Raw genomic sequence first — 18,100 nt, 5'->3', positions numbered from 1 at the left:
CTCCTATACCACCTGGCCTTTGTTGTATATAGCAACAAGTTGTTTTTTTCTTCAAGTATCTTCCTCTTTTGAAAAGATTTGAGGTCAGTTAATGGAAGGGCGATGTCTTGAACAGGTATTCCATTCACCACTGCCTCTTTTGCGAGCTTGTCAACCATTTCATTATATTTCAAACCCACGTGGCTAGGTATCCACTGAAAGGTTATTCTATTCTTGGAGTCTACACAGTTTTTTTATTATTTCAAGAGACATGTTATCTTCTATTATGCCATCACATATACTTTGAAGTGATTTGATGGCAGAAAGAGAATCAGTGCAGATTAATATGTCACAGTTAGGGAGGTTATTCATAAGCTGAGAACACATGTATAGAGCAAAAAGCTCAGCTGTATAAATCGATGCATTTGGTGAAAGTTTATATTTCTTTTCCACATTCATTTGTGGTATCAAAATTGCTGCTCCTGTACCTTCGCCTGTTTTAGAACCGTCTGTAAATATTTTGATCCTATCTCTATAGGTTAAGTTGATCATTTGGTTAAGTATCTGTTGGAAAACTTCCGGAGAATTATCTTTCTTAGTTAAAATTTTATCATCTATTGTATCATTAATCTGTACAGAAATGTTTGCTAGTTGAGGGGGAAATTCCCAATCAGTAGATCTGAATTTTTTCTTATTCATTTCAGGAAAGTCTGGGATGAAGTTAACCATGGAATCTATGGCCTCAATATAGAGTGGAGTCTTTTTACATTTCCAGTAAGGGTTGATGTTGATCAGTAGTTGTAGGTATAGGCATCTGTATCGATTTTGGTTATCAATATCTGTGATAGTTTTATACTCAAGTCTTTCCGTTAAAACTTTTCTTCGCAGGTTTAAAGATTCTACAGCTGATTCAGATTGTAAGGCGATTATAGGAGATGATTTGAGGGCTCCTAAAGCTATCCTTGGTTTTGAATTTTTTCTATTTCTAACAATCTGTGTTCTGAACAGTTCCCAAACAGAAACGAGCAGTAATCAAGTTTAGATCTAATTAAGCTTTTATAAACTGTAAGTGCGAAATGAGGATTAACACCGTTTCTTCCACAGGTAATCATCTTGATGATATTCAGATCTTTACTGCATTGGTTTATTAAGTTGTTTATGTGTTCATCAAATTTTAATTGATTATCGATCGTTATACCGAGAATTTTAACTCTTGACTCAATTGGGAGTTGTTGACCTTCAACTTTAAGATTTATAACATTGTTTATCCTCTTCTTTCTAGATACAACCATAGCTTTGCATTTACTCACACTTAAACTAAAGCTCATATTATTGAAAAGGTTATCAATATTTGTGAGTGCGGTCTGCATTTTAACCATTACTTGATCGATTTTCTTATTACTTGAGTACAAAGCCACATCATCAGCATATTGTAGGGATATGACTCCTTCAGGCAAACAATAATTATTTATTTCTGCCAAATATAATGAGAATAGCAATGGGCTCAAGGTACTTCCCTGAGGCAGACCTTTACAGGTCACTCTAGATATGATGCCTTGGTTTGAAACCAAATTAAGTGATCTACCCACAAGCCACTTTTGACAATGAATGATAAACTTTTTGGGAACACCATAAATGTACATTTTTCTAAACAGATAGGGTAAATTTACACTATCGTATGCACATGATATGTCTAGACTTGTTAATATTAATGTTTCGTTAAAAGTTCGAGCAGTTTCCATATCCAGTATTAGGTTTAGTAGATAGTCGGCGCATCCTTTGTTTCTTCTAAATCCATACTGAGTTGAGGGAATCAGATTGTATTTCTCTACATACCATTCTAGTCTTTTCTTTATCATACCATTCATCACCTTAATAAAAACAGAAATCAAAGAAATCGGGCGGTACGATTCCTCATGATCTTTCTCTTTACCTGGTTTAAGTAGAGCTATGACTTTTATATCTTTCCATTTTTGTGGTAAGCTTAGGTTGTCATTCCAAATATTATTATATATATATTCAGTAGTACGTTTAAGGCCTCCTCAGGTAGGTGAGTTATCATACTATAGGAAATGAGGTCATTTCCTGGAGCAGTGTATTTTTTCTTTGTTTTAAAAAACTGCAAGTAACTCAGTCATTGTGAAGTTTTCTTCAAGTATGTGATCTGTATCCTTTATTTTTGGTGTGGAGATCTCTTCAGCTTGTGGAACGTGATCTGGGACAATGTGTTTCATAAACTTCTCTGCTAGGTGCTGGTCTTCTTTGATAAGTGATATGTTCATTATTGATTTTGTTTGTTTTCCGTTTTCTTATGACCTTTCACGCAAATTTGCAATTTTTTTCTCACCTATGTTTGCACATAATTTATGCCATTCATTCTTTTTTGCCCTTTCGATTGTGTCTTTAGCTTTTAACTGAGCTTCTTGATTGAAATTAAATAAAGCTATTGCCATTTGTACAAATGTTATGTAAATAAAAGTCACTTGACAGGTGTTTGGTCTTTCGATCATATGTTAGTTTGGTTATTTAAACGCATATGTGACAGATACAGCCAAATACAAAATAATTGAACGTTTACATGGTGTCAACATGGTGTTTACATTGTGTTGCGTTGCTAAGATTGAATAATTGTGTGTTATTCAAGAACATCATCATTTGAGTTAAATACGTCGAATCGTGTGTTTGTAGATAAAATCTTGAGATTTTAGATTTTATACCCGTGGTTGCCTTTTTAAAACTTACCTAAATATCATTTTCCATTTGATTAACCTCAAAAAATTATGGTTTAACTGAGGTGTGTGTTGTGTCTGTGCCACTGTTGGCAAAGTTATACATTTTTTAGGCATCAAATTTCTATCCTTTGAAATTGTGTGAAATTATACGTCACATTTACACAAATTTTATTTATTCCGGTACGTTGGTCCTGACAAAATGTCAGGTTCAGCAAACTCCCCACCAGGAGATATTGAATCACAGAAATTGGAAATGGAAACTCAACTGGCGGTTGCTTCGATTATAGGTCTAGAAATAGAAAATACAAACGTCTATCATGATTTTGCAGAAAATGTTACAGTACAATCAGACCATAACACTACTAATGTAGGCCAACAGAAAAGAAAGTTCAGTGAAGGTGGTAATTGTATTACATATGTATTAATTCAACAGAACAAAATCCTAGACCCAATGCCTCCAGTTTAGACACAAATCATGTGGCAAAAAGACCTAACACTAGACGGTTGAGATTATACAACGAATCAAACAAAGGACCGTATGAAGTAATCATACAAAGTAGGGACGGGAAAAAAATCAACCCATTTTTGGTAGGAAAAATATTTAAAAATGGTGACTGTAAAATTGACCATATTAAACGGGTAGGCAGAAATCTAACTGTGATTTGTGAAGATGCTTTTTCGGCAAATGAGTTAGTAAATTGTGTTCATTTAAAGAATTTTAATGTTTTTATACCAGCCAGTAACGTGGAAATCACTGGGGTTGCGTATATCGAACCTGAAATTACTGATCAAGAAGTGATAAGTGAGAGTAAGTCCCCTTATCCCATAGTTCATGCCAAAAGGATTACAAAGTATGTAAACCGACAAGTAACAGACACACATTTCATGACTTTAATATTTGAATCAGACCAGCTTCCAGATTTTGTGTATCTAAATTATGTGCGAATACCCATTGAACGGTACATGTTGCCTATCAAGCAATGCTATAACTGTTTTCAATATGGCCATGTAGCTAAGTCCCCTTGCAAATTTGAAAAGATATATAGAGACTGCGGACTGAGGTTTCACAATAGTGAATGTACACAGTAAAAAAAAATGTGTTAACTGCCATGGTAACCACAGTAGCAACAGTAAGTCGTGCAAAGAATATGAGAGACAAAAAAACATTATGCAAAGGATGTCTATCCATAGAGAAGATTTTTTGACGGCAAGTAAACATTTCCCAACAAATAACCTAAAACATAATCCATACAGCATCCAGAGGAAATCATATGCAACTATAACAAAGCAGACTGCATTCTACAGTCAACCTCCATCAATTACCGGCAGTGATCATTCCCTTCTGCTCTCAAGTAATAGATTTCTAGGACTCAGTGATATAATAGAACCCAGCAATTCAACACTTGACAAACCTATCAATACCAAACCAAGATTTGTCAAACCAAAGGAAAACTTGTCTGAAAAATCATATAGTAGGACCTCCAGTTCAAGTATCGACAATATATCTTACCAACCTGCAAACAAAAATCCGAAAATCGAACGCTCAACGCCTGCGAATAGCGGACATTAAAAAAAAATTATTAAATGACAAAATTAAAGAATTGAGAACCAAAATACAAAGCGAAGGTGTCATTAATAAACAAATGTAGATGACTTACTGGCACAACTTCTTAAAGATTTATTAGAGTCTCAAAAACCTGGAAATATAATTCAGACATATAATAAAACACATCAAATAAATCAGGAAACAAACAAATAGACCCCAAAGACAGTGTTTTTTGTTCCTAATCCACGAAACTTCTGCAATGAACAGAAAAGAAAATAATCAATTAAATTTGATTCAAAGGAACTTAAGGTCTATCAAAACAAAAATGGGCAGAACTTATTCAATATATGATAGAAAATAAGATTCATATTGCAATCCTACAAGAAACATGGCTTTGTCCACATGATACGATCAGAGATAACAATTTCAGAATATTACGACTTGATAGAGAAGATGGTTATGGAGGTGTAGCTTTCGTTATTCATAACTCTCTGACCGCCAAAATAATCAAAGAACATAATAAGAATAATATTCAAATCCTAGGCATAACAATAACAAACTCTTTTAGATCATTAAATATATACAACGTATATTGTACCTATAAACCAATAAATTGCTCCTTCTAGCAAGAGTACATTTTTAGATTAGATCAAGGTAATACAATGATTTGTGGAGATTTTAATGCTCACCATCAGTTCTGGAACTGCAAAAAACCTGACAGAAGAGGTAATGACATCTTTAGGAATTTCAGTAACTCAAATTTTTATACTGGCTAACGACCATTCCTTCACTATCATTCCGAGTTTATTTCATAATCAGTCAACCATAGACCTAACATTCTTAACCCCTGAACTTTACACACATCTTGATAACTGGGAAGTCCTATCTGATGCGATGGGGAGCAACCACTTGCCAATAGTAATGACTCTAAATTCTGTTAAACATTCACCATCTAAGGTAGAAACACCAAGAAGGAACTTTCAGAAAGCAAATTGGCAAAAATATTCAAAATTAGTGGAAGAAAATGTGAAAAAATATTGTCGACGAGTCCTTAAACATCCAAATAGAAATGTTGGAAAAAATTATGAACAATGCAGCAGATAAATCAATACCCGAATGGAACAGTCCTAGTTTAAGTAACCAAAAAGGGCTTTACCTTCATGTATTCTTTGTGTAAGAATTAATTATCCACTTCGCCTTTTAATTATTTCTAACGATGTAGTTTATAACATAATACACTGTATTTTCATGAAACAAAATTAAGTGTACAGCTTGTTACTTTTCAGATAGTCTACTATTTTTCAAAATAATTGATACAAAATGTATCATTAAAAGTACACAACCAAATTTTAGATCTAAATCCTGAATTGCGTAGTTGATCATGAATCACTAAACACCATTTGGCCGAAATGTTACCAAATAACTGAACTATAAGAAATGATGATGTTCTTGAATAACACACAATTATTCAATCTTAGCAACGCAACACAACAACGATGTTGACACCATGTAAACGTTCAATTATTTTGTATTTGGCTGTATCTGTCACATATGCGTTTAAATAACCAAACTAACATATGATCGAAAGACCAAACACCTGTCAAGTGACTTTTATTTACATAACATTTGTACAAATGGCAATAGCTTTATTTAATTTCAATAAACATTGAATCACAAAAAGTACTTGCTCCGCCGGGACTCGAACCCGAATCTCTTATATATATATATATTATATATATATATATATATATATATATATATATATATATAAGTATGCCTATGTTACTTCCAGGAACGTGTAGAATCACTGTACAAAATTTCACGATGTTTCGTGCATTGGTTCCTGAGTTATAACGGAACATACAAACAAACATTTGCATTTATATATATAGATTAGTGGGCGTTATCACATATTTGTTATCAAACATGACAATCTAGAACGTAACGAACTGAAAGGTTGTCATACTACAGGAGTGCTGAAAGGTCTGTAGACGGTTTTATATTTTTATTATTAGGCTAATCTTGTGTCACAGGACTAACCTCTGCTGTGAAATAAAAACCTATGTTTTACGTTACTACCTAGTCTCTACCTCAGATGGGGGAAGCCTATGAGGAGTCAGTACATAATTTTAAACGTAAGCATAGATAAACTGTTCATTGTTTTAAAATCTGGTCAAGAAAAGAAGAATTTTTAATTTGTTGTAATTAGTTTAATTTCACTAATTTGTGATTTATAACCATATGTACATAAAATCACTTACTATGAAGTATGAATGTTACAGAAGGTGTTCAAATTCATTGAAAGAAATCAGAACTAGGAAATTAATTCATGACAAGGATAAAACCTTAATGTGTTATTGTTTAACTCATTTGAAAAGTTCAACTGATAGAGAAAGCAAGCAATCTATGAGAATATTCCAGTGTTCAGGTTGAAATTCCCAAATTAGATAGCAATAACAAAACGATAACCATTTGTGTCCTTTGATCAAATGATTCCTTTATGAATAAGGCAATGGTTATTTCCTTTTTGTAATAATTGCAGTGTAAATTCAAAGAAAAGAAAACCTTGAAAAATAATGCTTTATTAATTTTTCTGAATAAGGAAATTAACTAGTCTTTAACTTTAGTTACATAAAGTTTGTTTATTAACACCGTACCGGTTCCAAATTCTTCACCCGAATTTTACGGTGTATTTTAAAAATGTTTGAATAACCGCTATTTTTAAATGAGCCATTCCTTAAGTGCGGTTTGCGGCGATCTGTTTTCCTTGACCAGCCTCTTAAACTTATGTACATGTGAACCTATGCTTACATTTAGAATTATCTACTTGCCTCTCGTTGGCCATTCTCCCATAGAGGTAAGGAATCGTTAATAACGTAAAAAAATAGTTTTTTTAGTTCTAGATTTAATTTGCAAGATTTTAATCTTGTAGTGCATCTAATAATACAAATATTAAACTGTTTCCAGACTTTTTAGCCTCCCATTATGTACGTTTACGAGCACTTTTGGCAATGACATACTAAAATAATTAAGTTTTTAAGTAGAAAAATAAACCTCATACCACTCGGCCAATTAAGATGGGCCGCGCACAGAAATGGTAAGTAAGGGAAGAGCGCGGCGAGGCGGCGATAGGGCGAGGCGAGGAGGCATGAAAGGAACGATGTTTTATTCAGTTTCAGTTAGTCGAGACCGGGTCCAGTGTCGACAGTGGGATACACTTTATGTATGAGGTTCAGCGCCGGGCTTAAATGTTATTTGATTTTTACAGAATTGAACTACGACGACTTCTACTATAACAATACGGAGAGGAGTGACGTGGTAACGTTACTTGTACTACTCCCAGACTGTAGTAAATAACACCAAAGTATATCATCTGTAACTTTACACTCGTACTTCACAACAGCTTTCACTACTACTTTGGCAGTCAATAAACCGATACAGCGGAGTATCGAAGTACCGGACAGAACTACGATGACTTTCTACTATAACAATACGGAGAGGGGTGACATGGTGACGTTACTTGTACTACTCTCAGACTGTATTAAATCTATATCAGCTGTAACTTTATACTTCACAACAGCTTTCACTACTACTTGGGCAGTCAATAAACCGATACAGCGGAGTATCGAAGTACTACGATGACTACTATAACAATACGGAGAGGGGTGACATGGTGACGTTACTTGTTACTACTCTCAGACTGTATTAAATCACACCAAAGTATATCAGCTGTAACTTTATACTTCACAACAGCTTTCACTACTACTTGGGCAGTCAATAAACCGATACAGCGGAGTATCGAAGTACCGGACAGAACTACGACGACTTCTACTATAACAATACGGAGAGGGGTGACATGGTGACGTTACTTGTACTACTCTCAGACTGTATTAAATCACACCAAAGTATATCAGCTGTAACTTTATACTTCACAACAGCTTTCACTACTACTTGGGCAGTCAATAAACCGATACAGCGGAGTTCGAAGTACCCGATAGAACTACGACGACTTCTACTATAACAATACGGAGAGGGGTGACAGGTGACGTTACTTGTACTACTCTCAGACCGATACAGCGGGCAGTATCGATACAGCGGAGTATCGAAGTACCCGATAGAACTACGACGACTTCTACTATAACAATACGGAGAGGGGTGACATGGCGACGTTACTTGTACTACTCTCAGACTGTATTAAATCACACCAAAGTATATCAGCTGTAACTTTATACTTCACAACAGCTTTCACTACTACTTGGGCAGTCAATAAACCGATACAGCACAGTATCGAAGTACCCGATAGAACTACGACGACTTCTACTATAACAATACGGAGAGGGGTGACATGGCGACGTTACTTGTACTACTCTCAGACTGTATTAAATCACACCAAAGTATATCAGCTGTAACTTTATACTTCACAACAGCTTTCACTACTACTTGGGCAGTCAATAAACCGATACAGCGGAGTATCGAAGTACCCGATAGAACTACGACGACTTCTACTATAACAATACGGAGAGGGGTGACATGGCGACGTTACTTGTACTACTCTCAGACTGTATTAAATCACACCAAAGTATATCAGCTGTAACTTTATACTTCACAACAGCTTTCACTACTACTTTGGCAGTCAATAAACCGATACAGCACAGTATCGAAGTACCCGATAGAACTACGACGACTTCTACTATAACAATACGGAGAGGGGTGACATGGCGACGTTACTTGTACTACTCTCAGACTGTATTAAATCACACCAAAGTATATCAGCTGTAACTTTATACTTCACAACAGCTTTCACTACTACTTTGGCAGTCAATTAAACCGATACAGCGGAGTATTTAAGTACCCGATAGAACTACGATGACTTCTACTATAACAATACGGAGAGGGGTGACATGGCGACGTTACTTGTACTACTCTCAGACTGTATTAAATCACACCAAAGTATATCAGCTGTAACTTTATACTTCACAACAGCTTTCACTACTACTTTGGCAGTCAATAAACCGATACAGCGGAGTATCGAAGTACCCGATAGATCGTAATGAAAGACTTATCGCTCATATGATTTTAAGAAGGTGTTATCAGTTGTTAATAACAATAATGCAGTTTACATTTACGGTTGACTAATTAATATTAAATATATAAACCCAAATGTAATATAATTTAACAAAGTTTAATGGTAGTTCAACGTAGTGTTGCCACAATAGTCTAAATTGGTCTAATTTTGAACGAATCGCAAGCCAATTATCATAAATTTTCTCAAACTTAGAAAACATTGGATTAAAACTTAACTTTTAGAAATCTCCACGCTGATCCCTAAAAATTTTTTTTAGTATAGTCATTGATCCAGTTGCAGCTCCAGTTTTCACCAAGTCAGACTTGACGTTTTAAAGATAATGAAAGAAGTTCGTTCCCATTTGTAGCAATAAACCCAAAAAGTAAATGGGGAGGAATACTGGCAATCATTCCACGCCTCTTCCCAACCACCTTTCCTCAGTGTGACATAGAGTATGTCAAAGCGGTCAAATAACTTTTACACACCTTTACAAGCATTATTTACAACTTTTTTAACCACCCGAACGTTGGGAAAATCTTGAAACTCATCTCGTTGTTTATATTTTCTTGGACATTTAAAGATTGTGGTATACCATGGAAGACAATAACGCGTGAGCACACATTTTAAGCTAAGCAAAGATACGGAAATATTTATAAAAAGTAACAATGCAATCTAGAAAACACTTTTTCAAACAATTGAAATACGAATTCATTTAAAATCAAGATAATTATATTTGGGAGTTTCGCATCGACATACTAGAGTCTAGAGTGAGAACTCTTGAGGGCAGGAAAGAATAATGCAAGTAAAATTTACCTATTAATTTAGATTACCTCAAGTAGAATAGATTATTTCTTCTTCGTACAGACATACACGTATTCACTCTCTTATTCATGGCTGAAATATTTGACTACTGACTGAGTTACAAAATTTGCTTTCCTCTTTGTGCTGGAGAAACTTTACAATAAACAAAGTTTAGCTACAGTGCCGTGTTATCGGATCAGTTAAAGAACAGAACATTATATTCTGAAAAAAAAAACGTGTCGATCATAATACTACAATTAATCTGGCTGCTAAGACTAGGGTACGAAAGTAACGCGGGAAACGGAGGATACGAGTAACAAAAAAAAAAAAATGCTATATTGCATGCCTTTACTCCACGATAGAGAATGAGAATTCAGCCTGTACAATATGTACAGTAGACCAAAACTCCCATAAACTGAGTGATAATAATATTTTTTAACAGCTGATTTTATTTTACTTACTGTGCTTACTTTCTTTCTTAATGTCGTGACGTTTGGTGAAAGGTTATATGCCTGTCAACCCCAAACGACTATCCCGATGCCAGGTAAACCAGTATAACGTGGATATACCAGTATACCAATGTAGCAATAATCATCTTTAAACAGTTCTGTTTTTAACATCTATTTGAAAATTGAGTCGGACTTTTAAGTGTTCCGAGACATCTTTTCCGGACACCGTTGACTGGGTCACCCTTTCATGACTCAGTTTACCCTGCTCTTACAGCATCTGCGATTGTCAGAGAGTTGCCAACATTGCTGCCGATACATTACCCCCACCCCACCCTCCCCGCCTTCCCATCCATTGGACCGTTACATTTCGCCATCAAACGCTTTGTTACAAAATGGTCCGACCAAAGAGAATGTGCCTCGGTCGCTAGATGGCGGACAACGCCGTGCCGCGCCGCGCCTCGCCGTTCTATGAGCGGGCTACAGTAGTATAGTGCTATTGTGGCTGGATATCTGCTTTACACCTAGAGCAACGTATCTTGCTAGCATTAGATATTTAGCAATATATCGTCACAATTTTACTTGAGGACGCCCCCTGTACAGCGCAGCATAAACCATTATTCACTCATGTAGTTAAGTAGTGAATAGCCATACAGAGAAATACGATAATTACTAATATTAATTGGTAACAAAACATGGATTTATACATGGGATTACATAACAGTAGATGAAAAAGTAAAACTGTAAAGAATATACTGAACGTTTCATATGAACTTACCGGGCGGAAGTGTCGTCAGATACGGAAAGTCCCCGGTGGTTTTCGACGATAGCGGTGGTTTTTACTTTGGTATCGTTGACGGCCGAAGCATCCTGACCGATGAGGACCTCTGTGCGGCCGTTGGGAAATGGTGAGGGGGAGGGTGGTGGTGGCTCCTGGGCAAGCTCCTGAGTGAGCTCTAGGTCCTGAGTACTGGTAGGAGGCGGGGTCTGGGAGCTGCTGGGACTCGTGACTGCTGCTGCTGGCTTGACAACCGCACTCGCGCTGGAGGACGTGGAGGTCGAGTTGGTCGTTTGACTGGGAGGGTACGCGGTCACGTAGATAGGAGTCTTCTCGATAAAACCGTTCGCCTGTTCGGATTCGGATTTGGTCGTTGCCTCTCTGTTTAGCTGAAACGATAAAAAACAAAAACCAATTACTGATAGTTTCATGTTTTAAGTATTTAACCATTGATAAGTCTGAAAGAGGCAAAGTGACCAATATTTTTGTCGCTGTCACTTAACCAAGCAGGAATCAGAGAGTAGAATGATTAAGGCATTTTTGTGTTTGTTAAATGCTGTCGATATAACGCTCAAGGTTGAAGTTTAATTGACAGCGCTATTGCGTTGTGTAAGGCCTAGATAGGCATTACATCCGACCCAATTACTATTGATCTTGTAAAACCACCGAAACCACCGGTTCAGAGACGATCAGATTTACACTCGTCATTTATAGCTGTCTTTATCTGTGCGTAAACAAATCAAGGTAATGATAATACATAGAGATCGAATCACCGGAGGCAATCAAATTATAATTGGCAGTGGGGACAAGGGATAGGACGAGGTGGTGTTGAGGCGACGATCAATCAAACATTACGTGGCATGACATGGCCTTCCTGGGCTAAATGGTGGGGAAGGGGTGGCACTTATAACGATATCATCAACCCATCAATCGTACTTTCGCGACAATCAGTCCCCCTCGCTGCTACTAACCAGTTTCCAGACTACTACCTCGATATCTGACTACGGCTAGAATACCTCTGGGTCGACGAAGCAAGAAGGAGTGTGCATCCTTCACTATATTGTTCCATGCATTCTAGTGACATAGAATGTACAGAGCATTTTTTATCCATAAATTTCACAGTACTCATATTAGATAAGTTTACTGACAAACATATAAATTACTTCAATACTGTATTATTATTAAGAGGCGTTGTCTAATTAAGAATCCCCATAGTCTTGGGACCTGTGAACAATTAATATATGGTATAAGGGAGGAGTAGACCCGTATACTATTGTATGAGCAGCTTAGTTATTGAATGACAAAGACAAGACATTTCCATATTCAATGTCTCATCATTGTACAATAAATACAAACTAATAACTACTTACCAGTTACAGTTCTGATATTATTACATAGACAACCGTATACTACTGTAGAAAAGAAGAGGAGAGGTTATGAATCATGCAAGTGAGTTAATAAGAGATAAACAGATTAACTGCCAGTAAAATGATTTAAGAGGAAACAAACTGATGTCTTGGGGACTAGAGTTCACAGAAAAGGAAGGCTCCAGCACCTAGGAAATTGTGTTCTCTGGGAGATTGCAGACTCTAATTCGTTCCGAAACAAACTCAAGTCTTGGGGACTAGAGTTCACAGAAAAAGAAGGCTCCAGCGCCTAGGAAATTGTGTTCTCTGGGAGATTGCAGCCTCTAATTCGTTCCAAAACAAACTCAAGGGGACTAGAGTTCACAGAAAAGGAAGGCTCCAGCACTAGGAAATTTTGTTCTCTGGGAGATTGCAGCCTCTAATTCGTTCCGAAACAAACTCAAGTCTTGGGGACTAGAGTTCACAGAAAAAGAAGGCTCCAGCGCCTAGGAAATTTTGTTCTCTGGGAGATAGCAGCCTCTAATTCGTTCCGAAACAAACTCATGTCTTAGATACTAGAGCTCACAGAAAAGGAAGGCTCCAAAATCTAGGAAATGTTGTTCTCTGGGAGATTGCAGCCTCTAATTCGTTCCGAAACAAACTCAAGTCTTGGGGACTAGAGTTCACAGAAAAAGAAGGCTCCAGCGCCTAGGAAATTTTGTTCTCTGGGAGATAGCAGCCTCTAATTCGTTCCGAAACAAACTCATGTCTTAGATACTAGAGCTCACAGAAAAGGAAGGCTCCAAAATCTAGGAAATGTTGTTCTCTGGGAGATTGCAGCCTCTAATTCGTTCCGAAACAAACTCATGTCTTGGGGACTAGAGTTCACAGAAAAGGAAGGCTCCAGCACCTAGAAAATTTTGTTCTCTGGGAGATAGCAGCCTCTAATTCGTTCCGAAACAAACTCATGTCTTAGATACTAGAGCTCACAGAAAAGGAAGGCTCCAAAATCTAGGAAATGTTGTTCTCTGGGAGATTGCAGCCTCTAATTCGTTCCGAAACAAACTCATGTCTTGGGGACTAGAGTTCACAGAAAAGGAAGGCTCCAGCACCTAGAAAATTTTGTTCTCTGTGAGATTGCAGCCTCTAATTCTTTCCGTAACTCGAGAAATCTCAGCTGTGTAGATTTTCACCCGTTTCAATCCTATTCAAAAATTATATAATCGACTAGGCATAATATTGATGAAACATACATAGGATTCGTTTATTCAAAGCCATTACAAAGGTACCGTAGATTATAAATTTACCGAATTATCTCATATTCTACGAGAATAATATGCTAGAATTAGCGTCAATTATTAATTGTAATTTAATGTGCACATTTTGAATCACTAGCTATTCATATTTTTAAAGGAAAAGGAATGAAATCAAATACTTTTCTTTTGTATGTATTATACTAATCTAGTGCCGTTAGGTATTCTCAGTACTGGTGTAGATGTAAGTAGTGTTATTTGTACCATACAAGAACAGTATTATATCGTTAGTCACTGCTTGCACATTTATCCCTTTTCTTTTCCAAAACAATGCACGAGTCATTTATTCCAGTTACCCCGGCCAATGCCATTTACATAAATAGGTCGTAGTCAATATTTTGTAGACTCTAACCAGGGATTTTCCAAAGTAAAACCACCCTTTTACCGATAAAGAATGTTGGAAGAAAAATGTTTTCGCTGACAACAGAACACGGTTCACTACCAATAAAGTCAATAAACTTCACAGAAGGGTGTCATCAGAAATATGGCGCCTCAGAGAAAAAAAGGAAGAACGTTGGTCGAACCAAGATGGCTAAGCAGTTAAGAATAGAGGCTAAAATAACACCTGATTATGTTATTGATCTGATTGGCCCGTCGTCATCTGAGGGGACGAATTCTTTTCAAAACTTATTTATAAGTAAGAAGTATTTTCGTGTTTTGGAACTGATTATCATGTATATATAATATATATAAAGGGAAAAGTTGAACTAAAGAGAGGCGAGAATGTAAAGATTCCCCAGACTTTGTATTATCTAGTATCTGTATGGATTTTTTGCTGTGGAAAAGACATTTACTACATTTGAATGACGATTCTATAAAGAAAAAACCGGCAGATCGAATAGCCAAACACCACTACATTTGAATTGCAAGATATGCAGATCATCTGTAATGAAGAGAAGAAACGTCACTACATTCTTTTCGATAAGTATCAATATTGAAATCACCTGTGAGATTAACAGATATGGCAAGTGTTTCGTAGCAAGCTTCATACAAAAGCCATGACTAGTGAAGACTCCGTGCGGCCAAGGCGATGGAAGATGAAATCAAAAGGTTTTTTAGTAACACGAGTTGAATATCGTTACCCAATCAAGAAAGGTAATGAACAATGTCGAAAAGTATCTTGAAACGTCTGAGAAGGATCACTGGACTTAAAGTTCACTCGTAAATTAGTCAAAACTATTTCTTTGATTCTGACTATGCCGGTGACTTTGGAAACAAGATCGATTTCGGGTATTTTTTAATATACCTACTGAAGGTCCTATCTTCTGGCATAACAAGAAGTTTGTTCTTCTGTCATACAATATAAAATATAAACTGGTTGCTGCAAAGTCTGGCTACAATGAAAGCAGTTTCACTCAAAGAACGTTTAAAGTTGAGATGAGATTTCCAATTTGTGATCTTAAATTTCAATTCAACAATGATTACAATCGCAGTTTATTAGGTTCCTCAAGAATCCAGTGTTTCTGTACGAAATGAACTAATATGAGCGGTACGTGCGAGAAGTAAGAATCAGTCAAGAGCTTCCAAAAGCAGTGTTTTCAGAATAAGAAACTGACATCTTTACATATCCTATAACCCCTTAACCGTTTTTTAAACGTATAAAGCAGCGTTTTAAAAACATTCTGGATCGTTGCACCGGACGGGTCTACAATGTAGGCTCTTCTAAGGCACAATGACTTTATTACTTTTTAAATAACATAGGCTATAGCTATACACATTTTAACAAAACAATAATTAGTTTCTAACTGCGCAATATATAACTTAAATACAAGTAATACTTATAATAATATATAATATTAATACTACCTCAAATAAAAGCAAATTTGATCGCTGACAAATCGAGTATTATAACATAAATATAAACGTTACAGCACAAAGTAACGTTTATGAAGTTATATTTACGTTGAAATTCGGTGCAAATGGGCAAATCTTTGGTAAGACGAAGCAATTTTAAAACTTAAATTAAATATATTACACTATTATATTTATGTGACATATTAACTACGCCTAATTTAGAAATATTTAATTTCTTAATGTCACCGAGATAAGACGTATTTCTTGTTGTTGTTCTCTGGAACAAAAGAATATCTTGGACATATGACATTTCCTGGACTTGATGATCCCAACTAATGACCACAGGTTTCCTCTATTAGCGTGATGGGACAAACAAAACAATCGTCTCGCCGGTCAATCCAAGCCACAAGTGCAATAACCAACCTTAGTTTTCCAACTGAAGAAGAAAGCAGATTTCATTTCTAGTAGCGCCGAGTGTGAGATTTTTGTGTGTCACTTGATAATAATATTATTTGTTTGTGAGAACGCAGGTAATATTTTGAACCATCCATTGCCAATCAAAAAGTATATTAGAAAACAGAGAATTAAACAAAACAAATTATTTATTCAGCAGTTTTTATTTCTCATGGCAGGATAAATTTTGACAGGCAAATAATTAGCCACCATTGACAACTCGACACCACTTGCTTTAAAATAAGATATATGAACCGTTAAGGGATTCTTGACCCAGACATCTGGATGACCCCTGGACAGTCTCAGTTTACAGCTCATTTTTTGCTCGGACCGCTCCACGGAAGACCGGAGACCTGAGCCAGCTGGCTGTCCCATTTCTGGCGCCAGATCAGACCTGGCCTTTAGTCTGGTCCAGCCCTGACTGAGTAACCACCGGAAGCACTGATAAAAACTGTTTGGATAGATAAACAACCAGGAATTAAATAGTTAGTGTAGTTTGTTGTGCGTCCTCGCTGTGCCCGTTTATGGAGGTAATAGAAATATGTGGAATATTTGACCATAGTTAGAGTGCTCATAGCGAGCCCTGAGAGACTACAGCACTGGCTCACTGGCTATTGTGAGCTTCACAATCATTCACACTAGCTTGCATTCTCGCAGTGGGTTCTTGCAGAGCCACACACAGTACACGGCTATTGGGACCTGTACAATATTGCACACTAGCTTTCATGCTCGCAATGGGTCCTTGCTGAGCGACAGTACGCTGTTATTTGGGAGGTGTACGATATTGCACACTAGCTTGCATGCTCGCAGTGGGTTCTTGCAGAGCCACACACAGTACACGGCTATTGGGAGCTGTACAATATTGCACACTAGCTTTCATGCTCGCAATGGGTCCTTGCAGAGCGACAGTACGCTGTTATTTGGGAGGTGTACGATCATTGCACACTAGCTTGCATGCTCGCAGTGGGTTCTTGCAGAGCCACACACAGTACACGGACTATTGGGACCTGTACAATCATTGCACACTAGCTTTCATGCTCGCAATGGGTCCTTGCTGAGCGACAGTACGCTGTTATTTGGGAGGTGTACGATCATTGCACACTAGCTTGCATGCTCGCAGTGGGTCCTTGCAGAGCGACAGTACGCTGTTATTTGGGAGGTGTACAATCATTGCACACTACCTTGCATGCTCGCAGTGGGTCCTTGCTGAGCGACAGTACACTGTTATTTGGGAGGTGTACAATCATTGCACACTACCTTGCATGCTCGCAGTGGGTCCTTGCTGAGCGACAGTACGCTGTTATTTGGGAGGTGTACAATATTGCACACTACCTTGCATGCTCGCAGTGGGTCCTTGCTGAGCGACAGTACGCTGTTATTTGGGAGGTGTACAATATTGCACACTAGCTTGCATGCTCGCAGTGGGTCCTTGCTGAGCGACAGTACGCTGTTATTTGGGAGGTGTACAATATTGCACACTACCTTGCATGCTCGCAGTGGGTCCTTGCTGAGCGACAGTACGCTGTTATTTGGGAGGTGTACGATATTGCACACTAGCTTGCATGCTCGCAGTGGGTCCTTGCTGAGCGACAGTACGCTGTTATTTGGGAGGTGTACGATATTGCACACTAGCTTGCATGCTCGCAGTGGGTATTTGCTGAGCGACAGTACGCTGTTATTTGGGAGGTGTACGATATTGCACACTAGCTTGCATGCTCGCAGTGGGTTTTTGAAGAGCAGCAGTACACTGGCTATTGAGAAATGCATTATATTGCACTCTCTTTTTTAGGATGTCAATAAGAAATATTGATCTAGTAAGAACTACGCTAAAACATAATGCAAAACTA

At 37.3% G+C, this 18,100-nt stretch overlaps 1 protein-coding gene across 5 annotated transcripts in view; it reads right to left on the bottom strand.

Annotated features, from left to right (window-relative positions):
• The window catches only part of LOC124357305 (protein PALS1), a 262,643-nt gene that overhangs the window by 80,435 nt on the left and 164,108 nt on the right, over positions 1 to 18,100 (bottom strand). For all 5 annotated transcript variants that reach the window (XM_046808971.1, XM_046808969.1, XM_046808972.1 and 2 more), the window contains one exon: positions 11,348 to 11,736. In XM_046808971.1, the coding sequence (XP_046664927.1) occupies positions 11,348 to 11,736 (389 nt within the window). The remainder of the gene's footprint in view (positions 1 to 11,347; positions 11,737 to 18,100) is intronic.

The sequence above is a fragment of the Homalodisca vitripennis genome, chromosome 3 (assembly GCF_021130785.1).
Source record: "Homalodisca vitripennis isolate AUS2020 chromosome 3, UT_GWSS_2.1, whole genome shotgun sequence".
Lineage (NCBI taxonomy): Eukaryota > Metazoa > Arthropoda > Insecta > Hemiptera > Cicadellidae > Homalodisca > Homalodisca vitripennis.
The sequence above is the reverse complement of the archived record's forward strand: the minus strand, read 5'-3'. Positions and strand labels throughout refer to the sequence as shown.